The following is a 20,160-nucleotide window of genomic DNA, read 5'->3' as shown; positions in this document are numbered from 1 at the left end:
TGATCTGGCTACACTGAAACCAACTGTTTTAATGGTATAATTTCTTTAGTAGTCTTTTTGTGGCTAGATATATATACACACAAGTATATATATGTATTTGTACTTATTATTCTGGAAAATTTCAAACCTGTAAAAGTAGAGAGAATAATATAATGAACTTCCAGGGCTCCCTCACCTACCTTCAGTAATTACTTAGGCCAATCTTGTTTCAGCTATACCCAATGTTATTTTGAAGCAAATTCCAAATATTATATAATCTTAACTTAAATATTTCTTTATGTCTGTAACATAGCTACATATCATCATTACACCTAAAACAACCCACCAAAACTCCTAAAATTGTATCAGAGGTTCTTAAACTGGAATCAGGAAATCTACAAAACCCTGAAATTGTATGCAGAATTTTTTTGTGTCTTGCACATTTTTACGGGGACAGAGCTCAAAGCTTTTATTAGACTTTTTGAGGTGGCTTGTGACTCCCCCCAAAAATTTAGAACCACAAATTTAGGTCTAGGAAGTCAACATTTATGGAGAATTCCACTTTTCTTGGGGGAAATTGTATGGTGGTTTTGTTCCATGCCTTGGCAATAAAAGAGATTAGAGCAAAAGCAAATTCCCAGTTATAGGGAGATGAACATCTTTCTCCTCTTCCTCTCATTTACCAGCTCCTCTCTGCATTGTTTATGTATTTTCAAGGATATAAAAACTTTCATATTTGCTCTCTCAAGGTTTGAGGTTTTTAGTTTATATATTTTTTTAATTGTGAAACTAACAAAGTACTCTAAAATAATTAGAATGGCTTTATTTTTTAATTAAAAGGTTTAAAACAGCTGTGTAGAAGATAGATTGAGAAAATACCTTATGTTGGGTAAATATATGAGGATAGGTTTTTATCTTTTTTTTAAAATTAATTAACTTATTTATTTTTGGCTGCATTGGGTCTTCGCTTCTGTGTGTGGGCTTTCTCTAGTTGTGGTTAGCAGGGCTACTCTTCGTTGTGGTACACGGGCTTCTCATTGTGGTGGCTTCTCTTATTGCGGAGCACGGGCTCTAGGCACGCGGGCTTCAGTAGTTGTGGCTCGCGGGCTCTAGAGCGCAGGCTCAGTAGTTGTGGTGCACAGACTTATTTGCTCCACGGCATGTGGGATCTCCCTGGACCAGTGCTCGAACCCATGTCCCCTGCATTAGCAGGTGGATTCTTAATCACTGCACCACGAGGGAAGTCCCTATCTTCTTTTAAATATACTCTTTGGGCTTAAGGGAAACATTTGCAGATTTTGTACATCCTGCTCTTTAGTATTTAAGAGTTGAAGTTTTTACCAATTCATCAAAACAAAAATAGCACTTCTAAAATAAATAAGGGCAAACTTTATACAGCCCTTATTTTCTATAAGCACTGACTTAAAAGAAGATTCTGTAGACTGGGGGGGGGGGAATAAATTATACCACAAAAGGATCTCTTGCTATCTTAATTTTTGCATTTCAGAAAGTATTTTGGGGTAGTATGAGATTCCAAGTTGTCTAAATCTATTTCTGAGTTTCTGATAGTGAGTTGTGAGAGTTCAAATAATGAGAAGCTCATCCAAAATTCATCCGAATCTCTTCTACCATATTCTATTCTATCTTGTCCTATAATAAGAGAGCCCATGAGGAGGAAACCTGTACTTTCTTTAGTTACACTTAGGGTAAAATTATCATCTTTAGGTGTGAAATACTGCAAATTTTTAAGTTATATATATGAATATTATTCTGCAGGCAAGTGGTTTAATTTTTTTTTTTATTTATATTTTGTCTTGTCACGTGGAGGATTTGAAATGGCTTTAGACATAGACTATCTAATATAATTTTAAAGTTAGAAAGTTAGGATTTAGGAGTGCATTAATCACACTAGAGAATTAGTACACTGGTGTATGGGTGTGGGGTACGTGGTGGGAAGTCATACCATCCAGAATCAGGCTTTAGAATCCTGGAATATTTTGAAAGTTGCCAGGTGAATTTAAGCCTAATTAGAGTTGGGGCATGAAGAAGGGATGATTCATGGGAAGGGAGAGAACAAAATGGTGTTCAAAGTACACAGTTCTTTGATGTCTGACCAGATCTTTTCATAATTTCTAGAATATCTTGAGTAGTTTTCAAACTATTTTTTAGCTGCAGATTCATTTTCTTCAAAAGAAATCTTCTGCAGAAGCCCAGTATGTAAAACAGGTAAAGTGTTTTTGCTTTAATTTAAAGAGGTGTGGGGGTCAGGTGTTGGATGGCAAAAGGTTTGAGGCAAATGATTGCTTGCTCTCATGTATTCTCCTAGTCAAAGGACAGAATATAAGGGTGAGTATTTTCACAGCTCATTTTGGATATTGTTACTGACTTTTCTCTTTAACTTTAGCCTGTGTTAACTAATCTTTGTGGTTTGTTCATTGGCATAAGGTTACACTGCTTAGTATTTACCTTTTTATTCTGGCCCACCATGTGAATAGTAATTAAATAAATTCATTTAGTTTCTTAAGCTTGTCTGTAGGGGAGAAAGGCTTTTTAAACATGTATTTTATTTCTTTAAGAACTTCATAGAATAAAAGGATTTAATGATGTTTAGAGTCTCCTTTAAATCGAAAGCCATCTCTAATTTTCCTGTAGGTCCTTGAATTTATATGGTGGATGTAAATGTTTTGTTCTTTAATAAGTTCGTGAAATTCTGTTCAGTTTCTTACTGATGCAGGTGTATTTGACCTAGACTGGGATATGCCCTTTGAGAATAATTTTGAGTAAACAGAGAGAAGCAATTCTGTGTGTCTCCTGGGTATTACTTTGTGTGTTGTTTGCACAGTTTTCTTTTGGGATTTTAAAAGCCATCTGTTGTTTAAGGAAGTTGAGATGATCAGATAAATCCAGTGTTAAGTTTGAATGCAGAAGAAAATTTGCAGAGGTGAATAGAGAGTAAAAAAAAATGGGAGAACTGTGCTGTCATTACTGTTAGTAAGAACAAACATTCCTTAGTGAAATCATATGTAAAAATATGCTTTGAAAGCATTAAAAAAATAGCTAAGCATTATTGGTATTTATGAAATAACTTGAATGGAAGAAAAATCTCATGTAAAAAGTTGTCACATATCTGTCCAGAGCAGTCTAGTAACTTCATGTTACAAAATTAGTGGATGGTCTCCTTTGATCTCTTTAAAATTTTGTTTTTTTTCTGCTTTATTGAGATACTGATATATATTATAGGACCATGTTATACCTAGCAGCATTTTGAGTATAATATGAGTAATTCTGATTTCTTTCTTTTCTTAATAAAAAACTGTTCTGGAGAGTGCTTACAGAAAAAAAAAAAAATCACAGTTTAGTTCTAAAACAACTTTGGTTCTAATAGGTTTATGTGTTTTCCCAGATTTTTATTAGCTATTATTATATTCCTTGTGTCTTAGTGATATCGTCTGTTTCTCTTTTCTTCATTGAAGTATAGTTGATTTACAGTATTGTGTTGGTTTCAGGTATATAGCAAAGGGATTCTGTTATACATATATATGTATATATCTTTTTTCTTATTCTTTTCCATTATATTTTATTACAAGATATTGATTATAGTTCCCTGTGCTATACAGTAAATCCTTGATGTCTGAGTTTCTTGATTAAAGAATTTACCAGTGTTATTTTTCATGAGCTTTGTTTTTCAAAATATTTTTTTTCTTGTGTTCTATAGGTATATCTTGGAGATATTGCAGGTTCAGGTCTAGATCACCACAATAAAGCGAGTATTGCAATAAAGCAATTTTTTTGGTTTTCCAATGCATATGAAAGTTATCTTTATACTGTAGTCTATTAGGTATGCAATAGCATTGTGTCTAAACACAGTGTTCATACCTTAATTAAAAATTACTTTATTGCTAAAAAATTCTATCATCTGAGCCTTCAGCGAGTCATAGTAGTAACATCTAACATCAAAGATCACTTACAACAGATCACCATAAAAAATATATTAATAATGAAAACGTTTGAAATATTGAAAGAATTACCAAAATGGGATAGAGAGACACAAAATGAGCAAAAGCTGTTGGAAAAATGGTACCCATAGACTTGTTAGATGCAGAGTTGCCATAAACCTCAATTTGTAAAAAATGCAATATCTGCAAAGCCCAATAAAGTGAAGTGAAATAAAATGCAGATATGCCTGTATTTAAAATTGAAGTTGCGTAGAGCAAAATTGAGGTAAGTGCCACGTTATTTTTTGTACTACTAACTTAATCTTTTGACATTTTCTCTGGACAAACCTTCTTGTATGGTTTGTTAACTTAAAAGAAAGTTATACACATATGTTTATGTTGACTTTCTTTCTTTAGCTTTATGTTTTTGTTGACTTTATTTCCATAGCTGGAATGAATGGCTAAAACTGCCTGTGAAATACCCTGACCTGCCCAGGAATGCGCAAGTGGCCCTGACTATATGGGATGTGTATGGACCAGGAAAGGCAGTGCCTGTGGGAGGAACAACAGTTTCACTGTTTGGAAAATACGGGTAAGCGTTTTCTTTTCCTATGGAAATGTTGCTGCTTTCTGGCCCTTTTCTTTCTTGACCTTAATAGTTTATGCCCAGTCTGGTTCTCTGTGCTAGGAAGTGAAACCTATTGGATACATATTGGATACATATGATTCTGTAGTACTTGAGGCTGAAGTTGACACATATTTCCTTCAGGAGATGCAGATAGATTAATTAAAAAACACAGTTTGTATTTCTCTACTGTTAATGATTGGTAATGTGATTTCTATTAGGAGATAGTCATTGGAAACTAGAACCTTATTTTTAGGGAAAAAAAGGCTATTTGTCATATACTGTAACTGCTTTGTTATAGGGTTTTTCTGCTTTGTCATAATAGTGACAAAAAGGACAATAAACAGGGTTTAAAAAGTACGAAAGCACTAATTTGCTGTAATGGTAATGATTATAATAGGAAAGTTAATTTTGTTTTTAAAAATTTACAGATAATAGAAGTTAATTGTAAAACAAAAACAAAAACAAAAACATGATAGTCCTTTAGGGTGTTTTTTCTCTATCCCTTTTCTCCTGAGCAGAGAGATCACTCTTCATCTTAAGAAAATTGTTGACATTCTATTCTTTCTATGTTTATTAATTGGAATTTTTCTCTAAAAAACTTGGTCTTTCATCATATATTGAGTTACCTCGGTATACAGTTCATATAGGAAAGGCAGATTAATGTTTAATTTTTTTTCCCCTTTAACAATTTTAAGAATGAATTGGTTGGTGCCTTGGTAACCTTGAAAGTGACGATTGATGGTTTTTTGGTTTTTCGTTCTTAAGTTTCATCATGAACTTTTAAACAGTTTTGAAATGTTTCAATCTATTGTTCTTTTTATTCTTTATAATTCTTAAAAATTCCAATTTTTGGTCAGTAGGAGCCCCTTCAAGTTGATCCCATGTTCTTTTGACAGTATAGCACACCAGTAGTCATTGGTAGCTTCTTTACTTTCTGGAGACAAGCTATTCCAGGCTCATTGGGAAATTTCCTGCCCCAGACCTGGACTCTCTGAAAGAAGTCCTAGTTCCTTTAGGTATCAAATGGTAGAGACCATAATCTAGGTATTATCAAACGTCTTAATTTTTGCCCATTTTAAAATTGAAAAATGTTATCTCCTAAATTAATTTTCACATCATTAAATATGAGTGAAGATGATCGTATTGTGATATTTCCCTTTACATTTGTGTTTATGTTTCTGTGAATTGCTTTTTCATATCCTTTGCCCATTTTTTAAAATTGAGGTATAATTCACATACCATAAAATTCTTTGTCTTTTTTTTTTGAGTTGTCATTTTTCTTATTAATTTGTAAGGGTTCTTTGTAGATTAGTGAAATTAGCCCTTTGTGTGTTACATGTTACACATATTGTTTTTCCTGTTTGACATTTTCTTTTGAATTATCATATATTTGTTTGTTGCTTATTTACTTGCAGCTCATGAATCTTAAATTATGATGTTGAATTTATCAGTTTTTTATAAACCAGTGGTGGTTAGGAAGGCGGGTAGAACTAGATTGTCTGGGTTTAAAACCTGGCTCTTTTGCTTATTATCTGTGTACCCTTGGGCAAGTTATTTAATCTCTTTATGCCTCAGTTTCCTTATCTGTAAAATGAGATATTAGTATTTACCTCACAGAGTAGTTGATGATGATAAATTACTAAAGACATGTAATGAGCTTAATAAATGCTCAGTAAATATTAGCTGTCATTATTTCTGAACTATTCTTGTTAGTTTTGAACACTGTTAATTATAAAATGTTTTAATATTAGAGACGGATAATCTTCCTCATTCATAGTCCTTTCAGAATTTCTATGGATAGTCTCTATATTTTATCAGATAAATATTAATATTATTTCCTCAGTTAAAAAAAAAAGCTCATTCTTATTTTGTTGGGAAACTGTATTGAATTATATATGTGAATTACAGAGAGAATTGATATCCTTATAATATTGAATTTTTCTGTTCAGGATAGGATGTCTCAGAAAAGCTTCAACTCATGAATAAAATGTAGATATAATTTCATTGAGAATAGCTTGATTGCTTAGTAATGTGTAGGTGTTTTACTTTAATGTATCTATTAAAGAAACATTTATTATTGAAATCCATGCAGGAACAATAATTTAGACATAGTCTGAGACATCGTGGCCTCCAGTTTTAAATATGTTTTTTGATAAAATGGCAGGTTATAGTAGAATGGACATATTACAAAATCAGTATGTTTCTTTTCTGGAATGTTTGTACCTTTTTACTTTCTCTACCAGGGTGGAATTTGCTTGCCATATAGAAAAAAAATGCACAGCAGTTTATTACTCTTACTGTAGTCTTAGTGGTTAAATCTTCTTGAGAAACAGCCAGATAGACCTCTTGGTTTTTCTTCCTGGCCTCTTCATTAGTGGTTTACCTTCTGAAATAACAGCGGGAGTTTCCCTCATGAAAACACCTCTTTTAACACTCATATATCGATACATTTTCATTGACCTTAGGATGTAGTTTCAGGAGACAATCTGACTAGACTATAGGTGTGAGACAATAGAAATTTCCATAGAAGTACAGTGAAATGACCTGCCTACAGCCAAATCAATTCTCAGATTGACATTTGTGACACGGTTTTACTTGGCCTTTGACAAGTTTTTATAAAGTACGTGAAATCAGTAGTAATCATTGTGTATACGTGTGTGTATAATAACTCAAGTTAGATCACCTACTGTTCCCTCTAGGCTGATGCTTATAGTGACCTGCACCTCAGAAAAAGGAAATCTGAGAAGCCCTATGAAATTAAAATAACTCCTTTTTCTCTCTGTGTCCTGGGGCCTTCCCTTGAAGGCTAACTGGGGTGCAGTGGAGACAAGCCGAGGCATTCCCTTGCAGGATATTGGACTTCCTGTGCACCTTTGGATTGTGGAAGAATATGATATTCAGGATGTTCCAGGTGCTATAGCAGAGTGCAGACATCCACTTGTACTGCTGGGTCACAGCTGCTTCTCTGCATGGTGTTGCTGACATTCATGGTGAGAAAGTAGCATGAGTCTTCTGTGTGATCTCAGGAGGAAGCCTGTGCAAATTTTTTTCCACCTACCATTAAAAATCATGTCATGTGCCACCACAGTTCTCATGACTTAGGGAAATGCTACTTTAGACCTTCATTTCCTCAAATGTTTCTTAGGCAATGAAATAACACCAGTTGTACTGCACCTTGTTCCTTAAATAGTCCTGGTATGGACTTATTAGCTATTTAAAAGTGGTCCCCAAAGTGTGTAATAGCTGTGTTATAGTATCGGGAGTCCTGTGACTACCAACTCCTGCTGTTTGCTAATACCTGTTTTGTATTCTTGAGTTAGTGTGAAGCAGTGCTTCTTTCAGGATAGTGTAGTTAATCGAAAGACAGATGTGTTAGGGTATGGCTGGAGTAACTAATTGTCCTCATTTTGAAAGTCTAGCTTGTGAGATTCCTAAGTAGCTAAAGAATTGATTGATCATTAGGTTGAATTGGCAAAGGATCATACGCAAGCTGTATATTTCTCTTGCAGATGTTTTTTCCAAATGTGAATTCTGAAGTCAGGCCAGTTGTTGCTGTAGTGGTTTGGCACTGGGAGCTGGAGCATCTACAGCAGCTGTTGCTGGGGCCTCTGTTTGTGTCTGAGGGAGATCCTGCTGTACCGTTTTCTTTCTTGCCTGTTTGGCTTAATTTCCCAAATGGACTTGATGCTCTGAGCATCTTCTGGCTTGCCACCTGGAGGCTGTGTAACTCTCTGTAAAGGTTCCATTAGTGTCAAAAGAAAGTAATATGTTCACTTGATCATTTGAATCACTTGGCATCACCCCTACCTTCCATGTCCCCTTATCCTTAAATCTCTTCTCCAGATCCATCCCAAGGCACCTAAATTATTTAGTAAACTGGCTTCCTGCCAAATGTACTTATTTTTGATTTAGTTAAGTTCAGCCAAACTATTCACTTGGGGACAAGGAAGTGGAGAGAAGGAAGGGAAGCTTTCTGCTGTTTCTGAAGGTATATTTAAGGATATTCGTGGAAAGTGGTATTATGACCTTACTGTACCCAGTTTCTTAGAGACTAAGGTCTGCTTTATGTTGAATGTCTCTCAGTTGAAAGGGAAAGAAAATGAACTTTATAAAGGCTTTTTAAATAATACCACTTTTTTTTGATCTTTAACATGATAGATAAATATTGGGTGTATTGAGTCTTCACAACCAGTCAGTACATTTTGTGTTGGGCCTATAAAGTAAGCTTTTGCAGATATGGTTGCTGGATATTACCTGTTTATTGCCAAACTTAGACCTTAACATATTTGGTCCTTAATCTCATACTGCTCATCAGCTTGTAGCTGTCCTTTATAGTTTCCAATCTAAATGTTTATGGCATCATTACTTACATACATTACATAATATTCAGTGAAAATTCTCCTTATTACCTCAGGAAAATCTGCTAAGAAATTTTCCATTGGTCAGATCATGATAATAATGGTTTAAAAATTAATGTGAACCTTTTACAGTTAAGTACAGTGGTTTTAAAGATGGGAAAAGTGCATCACTATATCCATCGTGTACCTAATTAAAAAATTATTTAATATGGGAGTCTTTGGACTTGCCTACTCACCTGCACACACTTCTAGTCTTATTCTTTTCATTGCGATTGACAGCTTGGCCTTTCAGCTTTGGGAGGATGCTGTTTGAATAGACTTTATATTGTTTGAAAGGCCTTGTTAACACTTAAAAAAAGAAAACACACTAACAGAAGACTATCTCTAACCCTCTTCAAAGAAACAAAACTCAGAAACTTGACAGCGTATTTAAAAAGCATATTTGTCTAGAGCTTCTTTTATGAGTTTGTTCAGCCTTTACTGTGGGTCTTCATGGTAGCTTTTTGAAAGAAGTAGAAGCAGAAGCATGACAATCAGAGGTCATGTAGTCTTTTACTTTAAAGCAGGATCATCCAGCTCAGGCTGAATTTCAACAATATGTTAAATTTCTGACTTGTAGACATGCGTATTTTTTCTTACTGAATCCACTACTGTATTCCCTTTTAGACATCTTTCTTATGGAAAAGAAGATGGGAGAAAAATAAGCCTGTACCCAGTGAAAAGGAAAATAATAGCGAACATTTATCGAATACTTATTACGTGGTAGACACTATGATAAGTACTTTTTACTTGTACTGGTTTATTTAATTTTTCTAACAACTCTGTGAGATACAGTTCCTCTTTATAATCTCATTTTATAGATGAGGAAACAGGCACAGAGAAGTTAAGTAACTTACCCAAAGTCTTGTAGGTAATAGGTGGCACAGCTGGGATCCAAACCTCGGCAGTTCAACTCTGCTGTCTACTATGCTGAATTGTCACTTAAAGTAGAAAGTTATATAATTATTTTAATTTGGTTTCAATCATTGTAAATGTGACATTCTTTCACTGGGTAGAAATTTGGTTTCTGTTTCTAAGATCTCCACTGATGTGTTGAAGTGCATGTGGTCCATTACTGATGCTTCTCTGTTTCCAGTTTACCTTTAGAATCTCTGTAATAGTTCTAACTGCTTGGAGGAGAAAAGAATGGCACGTGAAAAACAGTGTTACATGGATTTTAGTTGCTTGGTTAATTGCTTTACAGCCCACTGGAGGCTTAAAGCTTGGCAAGAGAGACATGTATTTCCTTGGTAGAATTCTCTCTGTTTATGAATCTGAAATTTCCCATAATGAACTACATTAATTTAATTCTGTCCTGAACATTCTCTTTTTGCCTAGCATGTTTCGCCAAGGGATGCATGACTTGAAAGTCTGGCCTAACGTGGAAGCAGATGGATCAGAACCCACAAAAACTCCTGGCAGAACAAGCAGTACTCTCTCAGAAGATCAGATGAGCCGCCTTGCCAAGGTAAAAAAGAAGCTATTGGAACAGGTGGAAGGCTCTGAATGATGTCTGTTGTAGTATAAATTGACATTATGAATTCTGTCAGATTACTTTTTAATTTAAATTTAATCTTTTAATAATAGTTTTATTGAAATATAATTCACATACCATAAAGTTCACCCTTGGAAAGTGTACAGTTTAATGTTTTTTTAGTGAATTCACAAAGTTGTACGATCATTACCACTATTTACTTTTAGACCATTTTTATCAAAAATATAACCATGTACCCATTAGCTGTCATTCCCCATTCCCTCCTTCCTCCAGCCCATGTCAACCACTCATCCACTTTTTATCTCTGTAGATATTCCAATTCTGGACATTTCACGTAAAGAGAATCATAATACATGGCCTTTTGTGTCTGTAATTCCAACAGATTTGAAAATGTAGAGCTTTTGGTGATACCTTCAAGATGACCACCTACTTTTTTGGTAACATCGTCTTAAAGATGCAAATGTTATTACATGCTAGAGATTCTTATATTGTTTGAAAGTGAAAATTTCTTATATTAACCTGTCTAAATTACCCTCACTCCACCCCACCTCTCTTTTTGTAAATTGACTGAGTTATTACCTCTTTTTTTCAAAATTGTGTTAATGAAGTGTTTTCATTTAATGTTTGTATTTCTAAGTTCAATTCTATTCTCAAATCACAACAGTGTAACTTATGTTGTGAATATCTGTTCAAAAAGTACTATGTTAGATACTGTTTAAAGATGCTTTTACAATACTTTTATTAAGAGACTTTCTTTTAATTTTTACATGTAATTTTCCTTTGTGATCTTATTAGTTACGGATGACTCTATTATGTCTGGAGAAAGTTTTAATGCCAAGCACTTTACAACTTTTTTGTTTTAGATTCCATATATATATGTGTTAGCATACAGTATTTGTTTTTCTCTTTCTGACTTACTTCACTCTGTATGACAGACTCTAGGTCCATCCACTTCACTACAAATAACTCAATTTTGTTTCCTTTTATGGCTGAGTAATATTCCATTGTATATATGTGTCACGTCTTCTTTATCCATTCATCTGTCAGTGGACACTTAGGGTGCTCCCATGTCCTGGCTATTGTAAATAGTGTTTTAATGACCGTTGTGGAACATGACTCTTATTGAATTATGGTTTTCTCAGGGTATATGCCCAGTAGTGGGATTGCTGGGTCATATGGTAGTTCTGTTTTTAGTTTTCTAAGGAACCTCCATACTGTTCTCCATAGTGGCTGTATCAGTTTACATTCCCACCTACAGTGCAAGAGGGTTCCCTTTTCTCCACACTCTCTTCAGCATTTATTGTTTATAGATTTTTTTTTTTTTTTTTTTGCGGTACGCAGGCCTCTCACTGTTGTGGCCTCTCCCGTTGTGGGGCACAAGCTCCGGATGCACAGGCTCAGTGGCCATGGCTCATGGGCCCAGCTGCTCCATGGCATGTGGGATCTTCCCGTACCGGGGCATGAACCTGTGTCCCCTGCATCGGCAGGCAGACTCTCAACCACTGTGCCACCAGGGAAGCCCCTGTTTCTAGATTTTTTGATGATGGCCATTCTGACTGGTGTGAGGTGATACCTCATTATAGTTTTGATTGCATTTCTCTGATGGTTAGCGATGCTGAGCATCCTTTCATGTGTTTGTTGGCAGTCTGTATATCTTCTTTGGAGAAATGTCTATTTAGGTCTTCTGACCATTTTTGGATTGGGTTGTTTGTTTTTTGGATATTGAGCTGCATGAGCTGCTTGTAAGGTTTGGAGATTAATCCTTTGTCACTTGCTTCATTTGCAAATATTTTCTCCCATTCATAGTGTTGTCTTTTCGTCTTGGTTATGGTTTCTTTTGGTGTGCAAAAGCTTTGAAGTTTCATTAGGTCCCATTTGTTTATTTTTATTTCTATTTCTTTAGGAGGTGGGTCAAAAAGGATTTTGCTTTGATTTATGTCATGGAGTGTTCTGCCTATGTTTTCCTCTAAGACTTTGATAGTTTCTGGCCTTACATTTAGGTCTTTAATCCATTTTGAGTTTATTTTTGTATATGGTGTTAAGGAGTGTTCTAATTTCATTCTTTTAGATGTAGCTGTCATTTTCCTGGCACCACTTATTGAAGAGGCTGTCTTTTCTCCATTGTATTTTTTTTGCCTCCTTTATCAAAAATAAGGTGACCATATGTGTGTGGGTTTATCTCTGGACTTTCTATCCTGTTCTATTGATCTGTATTTCTGTTTTTCTGCCACTACAATACTGTCTTGATTACTGTAGCTTCGTAGTATAGTCTGAAGTCATGGAGCCTGATTCCTCCAGCTCCGTTTTTCTTTCTCAAGATTGTTTGGGCTGTTCAGGGTCTTTTGTTTTTCAACACAAATTGTGAAATTTTTTGTTCTAGTTCTATGAAAAATGCCATTGGCAGTTTGATAGGTATTGCATTGAATCTGTAGATTGCTTTGGGTAATATAGTCATTTTCACAATGTTGATTCTTCCAATCCAAGAACATGGTATACCTCTCCATCTGTTTGTATCATCTTTAATTTCTTTCATCAGTGTCTTATAGTTTTCTGCATACAGGTCTTTTGTCTCCTTAGGTAAGTTTATTCCTAGGTATTTTATTCTTTTTGTTGAAATAGTAAATGGGACTGTTTCCTTAATTTCGCTTTCAGATTTTTCATCATTAGTGTGTAGGAATACAAGAGATTTCTGTGCATTAATTTTGTATCCTGCTACTTTACCAAATTCAGTGATTAGCTCTAGTAGTTTTCTGGTAGCATCTTTAGGATTCTCTATGTATAGTATGATGTCATCTGCAAACAGTGACAGCTTTACTTCTTCTTTTCTGATTTGAATTCCTTTTATTTCTTTTTCTAATCTGATTACTGTGGCTAAAACTTCTAAAACTATGTTGAATAAGAGTGGTGAGAGTGGGCAGCCTTGTCTTGTTCAGGATTTTAGTGGAAATGGTTTCAGTTTTTCACCATTGAGAAGGATGTTTTCTGTGGGTTTGTCATATATGGCCTTTATTATGTTGAGGTAAGTTCCCTCTGTGCCTGCTTTCTGGAGAGTTTTTATCAAAAGTGGTGTTGAGGGCTTCCCTGGTGGCGCGGTGGTTGAGAGTCCGCCTGCCGATGCGGGGGACGCGGGTTCGTGCCCCGGTCCGGGAGGATCCCACGTGCCGCAGAGCCTGCGCGTCCGGAGCCTGTGCTCCGCGACGGGAGAGGCCACAGCGGTGAGAGGGCCGCGTACCGCAAAAAAAAAAAAAAAAGTGGTGTTGAATTTAGTTGAAAGCTTTTTCTGCATCTGTTGAGATTATCATATGGTTTTTATCCTTCAGGTTGTTAATGTGGTGTATCACATTGATTTGCGTGTATTGAAGAATCCTTGCATTTCTGGGGTAAACCCCACTTGATCATGGTGTATAATCCCTTTAATGTGCCTTTGGATTCTGTTTGCTCGTATTTTATTGAAGATTTTTGCATCGAAGGTCATCAGTGATATTGGTCTGTACTTTTCTTTTTTTGTAATATCTTTGTCTGGTGTTGGTATCAGGGTGATGGTGGCTACCTAGAATGAGTTTGAGAGTGTTCCTCCCTCTGCTATATTTTGGAAGAGTTTGAGAAGGATAGGTGTTGGTTCTTCTCTAAATGTTTGATAGAATTCGCCTGTGAAGCCATCTGGTCCTTGGCCTTTTTTGGAAGATTTTTAATCACAGTTTCAATTTCAGTGCTTGTGTTTGGTCTGTTTATATTTTCTCTTTCTTCCTGGTTCAGTCTCAGAAGTTGTGCGTTTCTAAGAATTTATCCATTTCTTCCAGGTTGTCCATTTTATTGGCATATAGTTACTTGTAGTAATCTCCGTTGATCCTTTGTGTTTCTGCAGTGTCAGTTGTTACTTCTCTTTTTCATTTCTAATTCTGTTGATCTGAGTCTTCTCCTTTTATTCTTGATGAGTCTGTCTAATGGTTAATCAATCTTGTTTATCTTCTCCAAGAACCAGCTTTTAGTTTTATTCATATTTTTTATAGTTTTCTTCATTCCTTTTTCATTTATTTCTGATCTGATCTTTATGATTTCTTTCCTTCTGCTAACTTTGGGGTTTTTTGTTCTTCTTTGTCTAATTGCTTTAGTTGTAAGTTTAGGTTGTTTGAAGTTTTTCTTGCTTCTTGAGGTAGGATTGTAATGCTATAAACTTCCCTCTTAAAACTGCTTTTGCTGCATCCCGTAGGTTTTGGGCCATCATGTTTTCAGTCATTTGTTTCTAGGTATTTTTTGATTTCCTCAGTTATCTCTTGATTATTTAGTAGCATATTGTTTAGCCTCCATGTGTTTGTATTTTTACAGTTTTTTTCCTGTAATTGATATCTAGTCTCGTAGCATTTTGTTTGGAAAAGATACTTGATACAATTTCAATTTTCTTAAATTTACCAAGGCTTGATTTGTGACCGAAGATATGATCTATCCTGGAGAATGTTCCATGAGCACTGAGAAGAAAGAGTATTCTGTTGTTTTTGGATGGAATGTCCTATAAATGTCAATTAAGTCCATCTTGTTTAATGTATCATTTAAAGCTTGTGTTTCCTTATTTATTTTCATTTTGGATGATCTGTCCATTCGTGAAAGTTGGGTGTTAAATTCCCCTACTATGATTGTGTTACTGTCAATTTCCCCTTTTATGACTGTTAGCATTTGCCTTATGTATTGAGGTGCTCCTATGTTGGGTCCATAAATATTTACAATTGTTACATCTTTGTCTTGGCTGGATCCCTTGATCATTATGTATCGTCCTTTTTTGTCTCTTGTGGTAGTCTTTATTTTAAAGTCTATTTTGTCTGATATGAGAATTGTTACTCCAGCTTTCTTTTGATTTCCATTTGCATGGAGTATCTTTTTCCATCCCCTCACTTTCAGTCTGTATGTGTCCCTTGGTCTGAAGTGGGTCTCTTGTAGACAGCATATGTATGGGTCTTGTTTTTGTATCCATTCAGCCAGTCTGTGTCTTTTGGTTGGAGCATTTAATCCATTTACATTTAAGGTAATTGTCAATATGTATGTTCCTATTACCATTTTCTTAATTGTTTTGGGTTTGTTATTGTAGGTCTTTCCCTTCTGTTGTGTTTCCTGTCTAGAGAAGTTCCTATAGCATTTGTTGTAAAGCTGGTTTGGTGGTGCTGAATTCACTTAGCTTTTGCTTGTCTGTGAATGTTTTAATGTCTCCATCGAATCTGAATGAGATCCTTGCTTGGTTGTAGGTTTTTTAATTTCATCACTTTAAATATGTCCTGCCACTCCTTCTGGCTTGCAGAGTTTCTGCTAAAAGATCAGCTCTTAACTTTATGGGGATGCCCTTGTATGTTTTTGTTGTTTTTTCCTTGCTGCCTTTAATTTTTTCTTTGTATTTAATTTTTGATAGTTTGATTAATATGTGTCTTGGCACGTTTCTCCTTGGATTTATCCTTTACGTAACTCTCTGTGCTTCCTAGACTTGATTGACTATTTCCTTTCCCATATTAGGGAAGTTTTCCACTATAATCTCTTCAAATATTTTCTCAGTCTCTTTTTTTTCCTCTTTTTCTTCTGGGACCCCTATATTTCGAATATTGCTGCATTTAATGTTTCCCAGAGGTCGCTGAGACTGTCCTCAATTCTTTTCAATCTTTCTTCTTTATTCTGCTCTGCAGTAGTTATTTCTACTGTTTTACCTTCCAGGTCACTTATCTGTTCTTCTGCCTCAGTTACTCTGCTGTTGATTCCTTCTAGAGAATCTTAAATTTCATTTATTGTGTTGTTCATTATTGTTTGTTTGCTCTTTAGTTCTTCTAGTTCCTTGTTAAAACTTTCTTGTTTGTTCTGCATTGTATTTCCAAGATTTTGGATCACCTTTACTATCATTACTCTGAATTCTTTTTCAGGTAGACTGCCTCTTTCCTCTTCATTTATTTGGTCTGATGGATTTTTACCTTACTCCTTCATCTGCTGTGTGTTTCTCTGTCGTCTCAGTTTGTTTAACTTACTGTGTTTGGGGTCTTCTTTCGCAGGCTGCAGGTTCTTAGTTCCCATCGTTTTTAGTGTCTGCCCCCAGTGGCTCTGGTTGGTTCAGTGGATTGTGTATGCTTCCTGATGGAGGGGACTTGTACCTGTCTTCTGGTGGATGAGGCTGGATATTGTCTTTCTGGCTGGCAGGACCGTGTCCGGTGGTGTGTTTTGTGGTGCCTGTGACCTTACTGTATTTTTAGGCAGCCTCTCTCCTGATGGGTGGGGTTGTGTTCCTGTCTTGCTAGTTGTTTGGCGTAGGGTGTCCAGCACTGTAGCTTTCTGGTCGTTGAGTGGAGCTGGGTCTTATCGTTGAGATGGAGATCTCTGGGAGAGCTTTCGCTGTTTGACATTACGTGGAGCCGGGAAGTCTCTGGTGGACCAGTGTCCTGAACTCGGCTCTCCCGCCTAAGAGGCACAGGTCTAACACCCGGCCGGAGCACCAAGACCCTGTCAGCCACATGGTTTAGAAGAAAAGGGAGAAAAAAAGAAAGAAAGAAAAAAATAAAATAAAGTTATTAAAATAAAAATAATTATTAAAAATAAAAAAAGTAATTAAAAAAAAGTCAGAAATAACCTTAGGACAAATGGTAAAAGCAAAGTTATACAGACAAAAATCACACAAAGAAGCATACACATTCACACTCACAAAAGGAGAAAAGGGAAAAAAAAATATATCTATATATTGAAATAGAAACAGGAAGTGAGCAACCAAATCAATAAACAAATCTACCAACGATAATAAACTCTAAATACTAAAACCAGAAACAAATTAGATGCAGAAAGCAAACCCCAAGTCTACAGTTGCTCCCAAAGTCTGCCGCCTCAATTTTGGGACGATTCAGTCTCTTTAGGTATTCCAGAGATGCGGGGTACATCAAGGTGATTGTGTAGATTTAATCCACTGCTCCTGAGGCTGCTGGGAGAGATTTCCCTTTCTTTTCTTTGTTCGCACAGCTCCTGGGGTTCAGCTTTGGATTTGGCCCTGCCTCTGCGTGTAGGTCACCTGAGGGCATCTGTTCTTCACTCAGACAGGACGGGGTTAAAGGAGCAGCTGATTAGGGGGCTCTGTCTCACTCAGGCCTGGGGGGAGGGAGGAGTACGGAATGCGGGGCTAGCCTGCAGTGGCTGAGGCAGGCGTGACTTTGCAACAGCCTGAGATGTGCCATGTATTCTTCCATGGAAGTTGTCCCTGGATCACGGGACCCTGGCAGTGGCGCCCTGCACAGGCTCCTGGGAGTGCAGGTGTGGATAGTGACCTGTGCTTGCACACAGTATTGTTGGTGGCTGCAGCAGCAGCCTTAGAGTCTCATTCCCGTCTCTGTTGTCTCCGCTGATAGCTGCGGCTGGCGCCTATCTCTGGAGCTCGTTTAGTCAGTGCTCTGAATACCCTATCCTCGTGCACCCTGAAACAGTGGTCTCTTGCCTCTTTGGCAGTTCCAGACTTTTTCCCGGACTCCCTCCTGTCTAGCTGTGGCGCACTAGCCCCCTTCAGGCTGTGTTCACGCAGCCAACCCCAGCCCTCTCCCTGGAATCTGACCTCGGAAGCTGGAGCCTCAGGTCCCAGCCCCCAACCGTCCAGGCAGGTGAGCAGACAAGCCTCTCAGGCTGGTGAGTGCTGGTCGGCACTGATCCTCTGTGCGGGAATCTCTCTGCTTTGCCCTCTGCATCCCTGTTGCTGCACTCTCCTCTGTGGCTCTGAAGCTTCCCCCCCCGCCACCCCCATCTCCGCCAGTGAAGGGGCTTCCTAGTATGTGGAAACTTTTCCTCCTTCACAGCTCCCTCCCAGAGGTGCAGGTCCTGTCGCTATTCTTTTCTCTGTTTTTTCTTTTGCCCTACCCAGGTACGTGGGGACTTTCTTGCCTTTTGGGAAGTCTGAGGTCTTTTTCCAGCATTCAGTAGGTGTTCTGTAGGAGATGTTCCACATGTAGATGTATTTCTGATGTATTTGTGGGGAGGAAGATGATGTCCACATCTTACTCCTCTGCCATCTTGAAGGTTTCCAAGAATGAATGTTATAATTCATATAATAATGAAATTCTGAATTTGAGGGGGAATGGTCAGAGTCAAGAAATATAAAGCTATATAGTTGTGCAATTCATCCACCTAGGTTCTCTTATATTAAACAAATTATATAGGCTTCTATTCACATGTTCCTAATTTTTTCCCATTTATTTATTTTTAAATTTTTTTTTGCGGCACGTGGGCCTCTCACCATCACGGCCTCTCCCATCGTGGAGCGCAGGCTCCGGACACGCAGGCCCAGCGGCCATGGCCCACAGGCCCAGCCGCCCAGCGGCATGCGGGATCCTCCCAGACCGGGGCATGAACCCGCGTCCTCTGCATCGGCAGGCAGACTCCCAACCACTGTGCCACCAGGGAAGCCCTCTCATTTAGTTTTGATGCAGATTTCAGAAATAATTTTTGTAACAACTGATTGACATTTTTCAAACAGCAGTAAATGCAGCATTGGAATTTGAAATGGACTTTTTAATGTAGCACAATGTTATAGTATACATTTCTCATTTTTATCTTTTGAATTTTATAGTAGGAGAAAAAGGTGTGACTTGATAATGATCAGCTTTTTTATCGTTGCAACTATAACTCCTTAAAGAGTTGTTTGGGTTCATATTTATTCTTTTGATTATCATTGTACATTTGCAGCTCTCAAAATGATGAGTAAGCATATGCAGAGCTAAATGAGGTATTGGAAAGAAGCCTTCTTAACAGTTTTGTTAATGGGTAGCAATCATCAACAGTCTAAATTCTTTATATTGGAGAGGATGGGAAGTAAGGTCCTACTTTTTCAAGAGGTATGTATTAAATTTATACACTGACTATTACTGAGGGTGGCTAATAGTTTTTAAGTGAGTATTTATACATTTGTTTCTCAATCTTTAAAATGGGGATAAAAATTAATGAGAATAAGTCTTTCTTATGCAAATTGGAGATGAGCTCCTTTCAAAGTTCTTTTTCCCTAATAGAATTCTATTTCTTACTTCTGAGTGGAGTGGAGCCTTTGGAGGTTGCTGTGCTGTGACAGCTTGCATTAGTGTTTAACTCATGTTCCCCAGAGACTAAATGGAAACCATTAAAACCAATAATTACTCTTCTTAAGGGGAAAAAGGCATCATGTTTGTAGCATTTTTGAAGGAACTGCTCTCCCTTTGAAGGAAGTGTTTTTTAATTTTTTGGCACTTGGGCTAATATGTTTTATTCTTTTCTGTACAGCAGTTGGTCATGCTGTTTGAAGTTTCAGAACTGTTATATCCCTGCTGCTATTGAAGTTGAATGTGTTTTATAAATGATGCTTTGGTTTGATGAAATTGGAAGCTTGGGCATTTGGAAGCACTTTTCAGTGGGAAGAGCATTGTAGTATAAGGCAGAGATTTGGCCATCCTACCAGCTCTGGGAAAATAATTTCTAAGCCTGTAAAATCAGAAGTTTAGAATGGATGATATTTGAGGTCCCATGTAGCTATTCACATTCTATGATTCTAAAAGTACTGCAGTAGTAAATAATTGGGATTTTTTATTTACCTGGATTTTATAGTTACCACCTTAATAGAGAAACAACATGCAGTCATCAGTTGGCAATTGTGGAATCGTTGTTCATGCCGTTCCTTTTCATCTGTAATACATAAGCCTAGAGTAAAGCATCGTTCAGGACCTGCCTAATGTGAATTATCTGGCTGTGCTCTTAGATTTTGTT

At 36.9% G+C, this 20,160-nt stretch overlaps 1 protein-coding gene across 3 annotated transcripts in view; it reads left to right on the top strand.

The window, feature by feature from the left end:
* PIK3C3 (phosphatidylinositol 3-kinase catalytic subunit type 3) overlaps positions 1-20,160 on the top strand; it is a 155,816-nt gene that overhangs the window by 4,181 nt on the left and 131,475 nt on the right. For all 3 annotated transcript variants that reach the window (XM_082852710.1, XM_082852709.1, XM_082852711.1), the window contains exons 3-4: positions 4,363-4,506; positions 10,278-10,407. In XM_082852710.1, the coding sequence (XP_082708836.1) occupies positions 4,363-4,506; positions 10,278-10,407 (274 nt within the window). The remainder of the gene's footprint in view (positions 1-4,362; positions 4,507-10,277; positions 10,408-20,160) is intronic.

Source organism: Leucopleurus acutus (assembly GCF_964270905.1).
Source record: "Leucopleurus acutus genome assembly, chromosome: 13".
NCBI classification, from domain to species: Eukaryota; Metazoa; Chordata; class Mammalia; order Artiodactyla; family Delphinidae; genus Leucopleurus; species Leucopleurus acutus.
This window is presented reverse-complemented; position numbering and strand designations above follow the sequence as displayed.